The following is a 10,826-nucleotide window of genomic DNA, read 5'->3' as shown; positions in this document are numbered from 1 at the left end:
TTAATCAACCATACATTCAACAAATTGGTTTATCTTCCCCTTTTTCATCTGATCCCCAAAAACAATTATCTTTTTTTTTTTCTTCTAATGGAAAAGTTTCTTGGTAGGAATGTCATGTTACATATTCTTCTTGGATCATTCTTGCTTACTTTATCAGGTATGATCATTATATAAATTAAATTCCCCAGATTCTTCGCTACCATCCGCGAGTTCTTGGTCGTTAATCGCGATCCATCGTGCATGAAGCTAGCGTAATTTTAGTTACTTGTGATCATATTGTTCTATATATATATGTTGATGTGGATTTTGTATGAACATGCATGCAGAAGTAGAATCTCTGGGAATTAACTATGGTCAAGTGGGGAACAATTTGCCGCCTCCGGAGAAAGTTCTGGAGTTGCTTCGGTCGCTTAGTGTAACCAAGGCAAGAATCTACGACACAAACCCACTGATTTTGACATCATTTGCCAACTCCAACGTGGAATTGATCGTTACAGTGGAAAACGACATGCTCGCCACGTTGGTGGACCAAAACCAGGCCTTTCAGTGGGTATACACCCACATCAGGCCCTATTTTCCGGCCACGAGAATAACCGGTATCGCCGTCGGGAACGAGCTTTTCTCCGGCGGCGACACCGCTCTCTTGTCGTACCTCGTGCCGGCGATGGTGAGCATCCACTTGGCTCTGGTTCGACTCGGGCTCGATAAGTTCATCAAGGTCTCGACCCCCAATTCCTTGGCGGTTCTCCAGGAGTCGTTCCCGCCTTCCGCCGGGTGTTTCCGGGCCGAGCTCGGCGGAATAATGCCGCAAGTCTTGCAGTTCCTGGCCGCCACGAAAGCCCCGTTTTGGATCAACGCGTACCCGTATTTCGCCTACAAAGACGACCCGAGCAACGTCTCTTTAGACTACGTGCTTTTCAACCCGAACCCGGGTATGATCGACCCGAACACGAAGCTCCGATACGACAACATGTTGTACGCTCAGGTGGACGCGGTGATATTCGCGCTGTCCCGCATGGGGTACGGCGGAATAGAAGTCGGGGTGGCGGAAACGGGATGGCCTTCGAGAGGGGACTCGACGGAAATCGGAGCCACGCTCGAAAACGCGGCCATATATAACCGGAACTTGTTCCAGCGGCAATCGGAAAACGAAGGGTCTCCGTTGCGGCCCGAGACAAAACTAGAGATTTACGTGTTTGCTTTGTTTAACGAGGATCTGAAACCGGGCCTGACTTCGGAAAGGAACTACGGCTTGTTTCAGCCCGATGGAACAATGGCGTACAGCGTCGGGCTTCCTTCATTGTCTCAGACTAGTACTTCATCTGCATCTATTTCCTTAACCTCCGATTCCAATTTCCAGGTAAAAACAATTTTTTTTTTTTTTTTTGTTACTAAAATTTGGTCAAATATATAGGATGTGCATATATATATATATATATCTTCCCCGTCCCCGTCTGCATGTATATATTTATACCGAGTTTCTAATATCGTGGATTATTAATTAAACAGGTGAAACACAGGACATACGAGAGCTTATTGTGTATTACATTCCTACATTTGCTGGTCTATCAAGTTCTTACGAGAAGACACAACTGAAAAATGGAGTACGAACGTAGTACTATATAGCACATGTAAATTAAATATTTATTTTTGCAGGAGGAAATTAAATTAATTAAGGTCCCTTTTTGGAGTTAAAATGAAGATGATCAATTCGTTCGATCCTTTGTGCTACAAGCATCAACTTGAGTAGTAGTACTAGATTTTATTAGGTTTTGTGTTATATATATCTCCTGCATTTGTTGGGATATTTATTATATATCTAATTATAATAGGATATATAATAAAAATCCGAATATACGGCAGAGATATATAATTTACTTATAAAAGTTTCAAGGCACATGCAATGGTACATATATATGATCATTTTAAATAAAAATTAGTGTATTGATTCACGCGTTACGTGCTTATATACTATTTTGTAATTAATTTGATTTATATTCAAATAAGATCAATAATATCATAGTTGTAAAAATTATCAAAGGAATAAACTGCAATTTGAAATGTCGAAATTAAAAAAAAAAACTAACAAAAGAAATCATATAAGGGCAATTTTGATTTTTTTTTTTTTAAAAAAAATGATGTATAACGAGCAGATTCTTTATATATAGAAAATATATGTATGCATATATGGTGCTCTCCATCTTAATTAGATTGCTTCTAATTATAATTCCAAAAAATTACTATAATCCAAAATTAATATAAACTTTATTGAATATTTTTGCATGTATATATATAGACGTAAATAAAAAAATAATAATTGAGACAATTATATAATTACAGAGTGGGAAGATCATAAAGATGCCAACTTTGAAACGTGGATTCCACTGTTGTGTATGTAGATAACGCCTCATCAAAGCTTAGCCAGTAGGACAACTAGACGTCACATGCATGTTTCACACTAATTTTTGGAGAAATATAATGTTTTTTTAGTCCACTGACTTTTTTTTATTTTGGATATATATTCTAAGCAACTAAATATTCAAAATTTTGTTAGTGTGCAATAAATTTTTTTTGGATTTGGTCTTATATATTTTGTTGAAACGTTGACGTGAGACTAAAAAATCCCGACGTATCTGATGTCAGGTCAATAATTAAACAAAATTATCCCGTTCAATAACAATGTATAATCTTTATTTTGATGGTTGAATATCTCAATGGGGATGGCCAGCTAGCTTTACCATAAAGAAACCTACGTACGCATGCAATATTCCTTAATATATATCTTAATCAGATATATATTATGTTAGTACTGCACATGAAGCACAACGACGTACACATATATTACAACTTTAAGAAATGATAATAAAGAAATCATTGTAATATTCAGGGGATCCAGGATTGTTATAAGTTTGGGGTCGCATGTTAAGTGAAAACAATATGATGTAGGGACGTATAACTATAAATTTTCAGTGAGAATCACTACTTTCGTTCTTTTTTTTTTATATTTGAGTTTGATAAATATTGGGAAAAAAATTATTTGAAACTAGAGGACGCGAATATTGAGCAAATGTAAAAGATAGAAGGATATCATTATCAATAAATTAATATATACCCGTTCAAAAAAAAATTAATATATACAGAAGTGTGAATAAAAAAATAAACAAATAATATATAATGTATACAAATATATTTTTTATATAGCAATAAGGTTTTAAAAAAATTTTAGGGCCACGAAGATCCGCCGCTACTTGCGAAATCAAATTTTAAACTAATAAAAATCCTATTTTGTTTTTGTCATTCTATAATTTTTTTAAAATCAAAAAAGTATTTATATTTTTACTAATTTTGTAGATCTTGTCAACACGAAAAAGAATTAATACAAATATAAAATTTAAAAGGTTAAGTTTTGGTTAATGAGATGTACATGTTTAAGGTCAATACGTAAAATGACAAAAAAATAGTCAACTCAACAAAACTAATTAATTTTGGTTTAATAATAGATATCGAAATTGCTCTCATAAAAATATTGTAGATGGGCTGATTAACTACTAAGCCAATTAAGTACAATAAAAGAAAATAAGTAAAAACTTGAAAATGAAGGCATGATTCAAACATTGCATTCCAAAAACCTGAAATGCATAACCAACTAAGCTACATAACTTATTAGCAAGTTTTGTTAACTGTTTTATAAATTAAATAAAAAAAAACACACACACACACACACATATATATATATATATATTGAACAAAAAATTTATATATAAAATAAAACTTCGAAAAATCTCTGGGAGAGTCGCCCATGATAATATTAAATACGTCTCATAAAAATTTGATGGAAATTTTAAATTGGCCCGATGGAGACATAATTCAATGGCAATCGATGAACCCTAGATCTGGATGTTAGAGAGACCAAATTAGTAGGCCCAAATATTAAAGATTAAATGTTGTTGCCAAAACCCAGTTCGATATGGACTAAAACCCAGTCCGAGAGAATATATATACTAAAAAATTAAATTTGGTGTCTGAATTGAGGAATTTAAGGACTTCATAATTATGGATGGTTAATGCCAACCCCAATATAATTATCAATTATGTTACATGTACATATATCAATTACACCTTATTATTTGAAATTAAAATTTATCTCAACGAAGGGCTCTTTTCATTATTCGAAATAATTTTGTAATTTCAAAGATAACGTATAATCGTGTAGGTACATATGACATTTTTTTAGAATTATTTCTCTACTTTAACATATTCAATTTGGGTACAGTCCTTATTATGAAATTGAAGGATGAAAAGCGGGCTCTTCACTTGTTTTTCGATTCAAATAGATCAATTCCTATATATTAAGGTGTTCATACTTGGGATATAAACCGGAAAAAAACCCGACCGAGTTTTTTTTTCCCTCAAGAACCATAGTTCAATATTATAAATAAAAGAGAGAGCAATGTTAGAATTTGGTTTTGGTTTGATTTTTTTTAAAAAAAAATATTGTTCCAATTTGGTTTTGGTTTGATTTTTTTAAAAAAATATTGTTCCTATTTTCCGTTGCTGTAAATGAAAAAACCCAAGTTAGATAAAATAACATCAAACCGAATGATAAACACACCGTAGGACATGATTGATACGATGGAAAGGAATAAGGTAGGAATGAAATTAAATTTGGAATGAAATGAGATTGAGAATGAAATGTCTGTTTTATTTCATTCCAACGATTGATACTATTGAAATGAATCAGGAATGAAATGAAATCAAATTATTTTTAATAAAAAAAAATCATATTTTAACTACATGTATCAAAATAATAGTTATTTATAAGCTTATTATTATTATTATTGAATATGTGTCGATTAATATTATAAATTTATCATTATAGAGTATAACTAATTTAAATTTTATTTTATAATAATAATAATTTTATTATAATAATAAGATACAATTATAATATTATTTTTTAATTTTTATAATGAATAAATAATATTAGTTATTATTTTCAAAATAATATTAAATAATAATAATATTTATATAATAAATAAATAATAATATTTTTTATTAATACTTTTATAAATATTAATAATAAATAAATAAATCATAATACTAATAATTAATATTAAAAATTATTATTATTAATACAATAATAAAATAATAACATAATTATTTTTATATATATTATAATATATTGTTATAATTATATAAGTAAATATTAGTTTAAATAATCTAAATATGGAAAAATATTTTCATATAAACATGGAAATTGGAGGTGAGAATTCATCCAAAACTGGATGGAATGGTTATTCTCATGTGCATGGGAATGGTCATTCTAATGGAAATGAGCATTCTCATTCCATTTTCACTTCATTTTCTCGTACCAAGCATGTCCATACTGGTATAGCCATACCCCCCACAGAGTAAAAAAGCTTGATTTTTATTCACACAAAGTTCACTTTTTTGTATTTATTATTATTATTATTACATTATTAAGGAGAGGACTCGAACGCAAGTCTCCGCTATTTGCAGATAAGTAAGACCAATTAGGCTACAGGCTCGGGCACATGAAAAGATCACTTTTTAGGTTAATGAGATCTTACCATTTGGGTAGAATCCAAATCATTCATCCTAGTGTCTATATTTCAACACATATGTATAATTAATATTATAGAATTGGCATGACAAATCATGAGTTGTTAAATCTTCTATTAAGATAACACTCTTAAGTTTATAAGATGAACTAAACCACTTTTCAATAGTAATAAATGTGTTTTGTGAGCGACTCACTGAATATAATTGAGATTTCATTTATATTTTTATTTTTAAAAAACGAGCAATTGGTGTCAAATCATGTGCATGGATATATTAGTTTTTTAAACAGGCCAGGAGCGTGGATTAATATTTAATGTCGCAGTAGCTAGTTTTGGGAAAAAAATTTAGGTTATAAATTATCTTAGTTAAACTTTTCTTTTGGCCTTAATTAGTTAATTGACATAATTTCGGGAAGATTCTATCATAATTAAAGCCAACGTTAATTCCCTTTTACATTGTGGAAATTTTGTAGCAGTAGTTTAATGGAGACACTGTGGATTGTGGAAGTTTAATTCTCTGCAGTATTTGAAGCAGTATAGTAATTTAACGGAGACGCTGGTTTTTTTCATAGGAAAAATTGTTTTTCACTCATCTTCTATATCTATATATATATATATATATATATATAATATATATATATATATATATATATATATATGATTGTTTTTCTGAATTTATTTGTTTTGATTTGTTTTCAATATCAAGTCTAATTAATGAATAATACTACGTTTTTATTTATATTTTCTTTGAGATTTTTGGTATTTTGTTTTGCAATTTTTCACTTTTGTACATGGGAGTGCGTGGTTAGTTGGTTATCTATCTATAGACTATACATACAATATTATAATATATGAGAGTGTTAGAGTAACCGTTTTTGGTCATTTTAATGGTTGTACCAAATTACCCCGACTATTATTCATTAATAAAGATAGCATATCAGTACCCCTCACTTTGTCACATTCTTCTCTTTTTTTCTTAATCACTTTTTTTTTTTGGGTAATAATGAGAAACATACCACGTTAATATATACATAGATATGTAAATATATAGGATTTATATATTATATCACACGCAAAACGTAAACATGGATGCTAGTATTGAATATGTATACGGGTGCGAGAAAAAATAACGAAAATTGGGAGGCATTTGATAAATAAACACCACACGAAAAATTAAGGGAAAATGATTTTTTTGGTCTACTAAATTGTTTATTATTTGGTTTTGATCCATTAACTTTTCAAAGTTTTGGTTTGATATACTAACTTTTCGTTTTCGGTTATTTTGGTCCAATCGCTGAAATGACAGCTTGACATGTCATCATTTTTCGATACCACGTCAGCATTTTTCGTTGCCACATCATCCGTTGGACCAAAATTATAATCGAAAATTAAAATTTAGTATACCAAAATCAAAATTAGAAAAATTAATAAATCAAAAAAAAAATAACGCTATTAATGTACAAAAAATTTATTTTCCCAAAAATTAACTGAGATCGTAAAAAACAAAGACATTGGACTCAAATTAGAATCTAAAAACTTAAATATAATAAAAATCGTAAAGAGAAAAATATAAAAAATTGATTTAATTTCCTAATTTTCATGATCATACGTACAGGTACAAGAAACACTAATTAGCAGCGGAGACCCCGTGAAAAAAAAAAAAAAAAAATTGACGATGCATGTAACAAGTATATTACATATTACAGGAATTTTCCAAAAAAAAAATGTATATGTATGTTACAGGAAATTTTATTCTGAAATATGTAGCAAGTATATTACAGGAATTATCCACTTTAACTTGGAATATTTAACAGTAATAAGTTCTAACTTTTATTTCTTAAGCCAATATATATTTTACATGAATATCAATGAAATATACATGTATTATTTTGTTACGAATTCTAAAATTCTTTAAAAATATTATCATCATCATGTCAAAGACAAATACGTACTTCAATCATTGATGAAATCGCACTTTAATATTTATTGCAATTGTGAACTTGTGATCAAAAACCGAGAATTCATTGTATTCAGAAAAAATGAGTTATTACTTATACATGTTATATGAAGATCTAATTATACAGATGAATGCTAACTGCTACGAAAACTTCTAACGTGTATGTAACTTCCTCTACTAAGTATATATATTAGCCACACCGACACGTATTGAGTGTATATATGTAAATATTATATTTTGTGTGTATATAATATAAATTTATTTTTTCAAGTATTTGATTTTAATTTTTTTTTGAAATTTGATAATTTTGTGGTGTTTTTTTTTTGAAAAAAAATAAATTAAATGTATGTATATCAAGAGATCACTAGGGTGCTCTTGCTTTATATATATAATATATATAGTATAATATATAATATACAAATTTTCCAAATTTATTAGTTATTAATCAATAATAGTGGCCAACTTTTCCAAATTTATTAGTTATTAATCAATAATAGTGGCCAACATAGAATTCAATCCACTCGATTCAGATGTCAATCGATGGATATTTATCGTAATATTTATCATAATTAATCTAAACGGTAGCCTAAACCTATTCGGGCAAGATTTTTTTTATATAAAAAATCCTATTCGGGCACAAATTCAGAAATTGTAAATTTGAATTGAGAGTTGTAAAAGTTTTGAGATAATATACATAATAGCATCATTATATGCAATAATGGAACATATTATAGGTAGTGGAGGATCATATTCACAGATAAAAATTTATTTTTTTCTATAATATTTTGTGTTTCATTTAGGGATAAATATAGCATTTTTAAAATATAGATTGAATTTTTTTTAAAAAATGCTATATTTTAATTAATTTTATATTAATTTAATAAAAAAGCCACGAACTTATGCTTCCGTCAAAGCGTGCATATATATATATATATAAATTTTTAAAATATTTTTGTTAGAAAAAATTTAAAACGAAGGTTTAAAACTTTTTATTTTTAATATATTTTTTAGATATTTTTCATAAAGTTAATTTTAATATATTTATACACTTGTCCTCTGTGTGAATGCGTTGCGTTCATAATTTTGTGAATTTATTTATAATTTAAAATTTGATATAACCCCATTTAAAGATGTGTATGTGGAAAAATTCTTTCTAATAATAAATCAGCATACCAACAGTCAATTAATTTATCATGTGATTCATTTGGAAATTTATTTCTTTAATTAATTAATCGACGATGTAGAGAATGTGCGTTGGCTATTATTTAGGTAGTGTTTGCAACCTCTAAAATTAAGTGATTATGGAGATTCTTTTCACAAATTATCTCAAACTAAAAGAATTTTAAAAATGGGACAAATAACAATTTTCAGAATGAAAATTTGAAATGACATTTATTTGTTTGTACCAAAAATCCGAAATTAACTGCTAAAAAAAAAAAAAAGATCCGAAATTAAATGCTCGAAACAGAATCCGAAATTATATAATTCCCTGTATCCAAACCGGAGCATTGACTCAATCCAAACGGCTGCGTTTACTTGATGAGATGAGATTATACGTGGATAAATCATATTAGGATTATTAAAATGATTTTGAAGGATTTAGAATAATGATGGATAAACAGTAACATGTTTACTTAACGTTATTAATTTTGGAATTGAAATAATGATTGAAGGATTAATGTCAGTTTTACCCTCCACTTATGATATACAATCTTATGCTTAATTTTGTATTCATATAATTTGGATTTAGTTATTTTTGAACTAAATTATTTAATTTTGTATTCATATAATTTGGATTTAGTTATTTTTGAACTAAATTATTATTGATTCATACGGAGGCATTTTTATTTATCAAAATTATTAGGTATAAAAATAAGTATTTTTTTTCAAAAATAATAAAATTGATAAATCGAGTTATAAAAAAGAGAGAGATGAAAAAAAATTGGGAGGAAAACAAAAGAATTGAAGAAGGTAAAATTAGGATTTATGTGTATTTTTTTTTTTCACAAATATTGGTTTGGATGTGTTATCCCTTGTGTAATTAAGATGTCTAATCTCATGAATTAGGGTTAAATGACGGGCCTTGAGATTTGATAGATTTGATTTTTTTTAAAAGTAAATAATGGATTAAGTTGGATTAATAAACTTATCCTACTGTTATCAAGTTAAGTAAACACACCGGTATACATGTAGAATCTAATTTTTTTAATTGAATCCCATCTTTAAACCGGATAATCGATCAATTCTACGTTAAGGAAATTTCTAAAATAGTTTTGTACGTATACGATATTATTTCATCGAAATTATATATGTTAATTTTTTTTTTACCTAGTTGTTATTTACACATTTTTATATATTTTGAAAATCGAAACTGCTAGCAAATTCACGGCAAGTAATTTCCATTGTTAGCGTAGCTACCTATGGCACTCTAATCGATAAATGATTGTGTAGGACCGTTGCATCGAAAAGGTTACAGTCGTTGATAATACTGTGAATCAAATCTTTTAAATTGTACATCAATCTAAGTATGATGTTTCGATCGTTCTACCAACAACTACAATAATTGCACCCCCAATAGATTTTTTCACTTAAATTAATTATTTAGTATTATTTTAATTTTTTTTACTTCAAGTATTATTTAATCTTTAAGAGCCCTTTTATTTAGGAATGACAACGGGACGAGTCTGAAGTCGGTTTAACTAAATCCGGGACCGTCCCGCCCTGCGAACCCGGCGGATTGGACCCACCAAAAATTAAATATTTTTTAATTTATTAAATTAAAAAATCTAAAAATTAACAAAAATCATTAAATTTATTTTCAAATATATATTGATAATATTGGAAACTAAAAGATATTCTCACAACTTAAAATTTATCAACTTATAATTAATTAATAATAATTAGACAAAAAATATTATAATTATATATTTTTATACTAAACATATCATAATAAAATAAAATATTAGAATTTAGTATAAAAATATAATTATATATTATTAATATTACATATATATTATATATATATATATATATATATATATATAAATGTATAGTTTAAATTTATATACATATATATATTATGACGGAGCGAGATCGAGATGGGTTTAGCCAAATTAAAGAGCCGTCCTGAACCCATCCCGTCGATACGAGTTTGATGCGGGGTCAGATTTAATTTCGAATCATTGTCATCACTACTTTTATTACATGTAATTATTATATATATTGAGAAAATTATTAAATTATATTTATTTAGTTTAATTAAAAAAATAATAGACGTGGAATTCTCC

General features: G+C 28.2%; 1 protein-coding gene across 1 annotated transcript; it reads left to right on the top strand.

The window, feature by feature from the left end:
- LOC140892345 (glucan endo-1,3-beta-glucosidase 11) lies at nt 1-1,901 on the top strand. Its single transcript, XM_073301196.1, has 3 exons — nt 1-157; nt 327-1,360; nt 1,510-1,901. The coding sequence occupies exons 1-3, from the start codon at nt 88-90 to the stop codon at nt 1,594-1,596; spliced, it is 1,191 nt and encodes a 396-aa protein (XP_073157297.1). The 5' UTR covers nt 1-87; the 3' UTR covers nt 1,597-1,901.
- The last annotated feature ends 8,925 nt before the right edge of the window (nt 1,902-10,826 follow it).

This window comes from Henckelia pumila, chromosome 3, assembly GCF_033568475.1.
Source record: "Henckelia pumila isolate YLH828 chromosome 3, ASM3356847v2, whole genome shotgun sequence".
Classification (NCBI taxonomy): Eukaryota; Viridiplantae; Streptophyta; class Magnoliopsida; order Lamiales; family Gesneriaceae; genus Henckelia; species Henckelia pumila.
The sequence above is the reverse complement of the archived record's forward strand: the minus strand, read 5'-3'. Positions and strand labels throughout refer to the sequence as shown.

Bases quoted from the DNA above. Each gene is read 5' to 3' on its own strand.
- LOC140892345 (XM_073301196.1), top strand. From the start codon at position 88: ATGGAAAAGTTTCTTGGTAGGAATGTCATGTTACATATTCTTCTTGGA. The intron at 158-326 runs GTATGATCATTA...ACATGCATGCAG, and splicing joins ATTCTTGCTTACTTTATCAG to AAGTAGAATCTCTGGGAATT. The intron at 1,361-1,509 runs GTAAAAACAATT...TTAATTAAACAG, and splicing joins CCTCCGATTCCAATTTCCAG to GTGAAACACAGGACATACGA.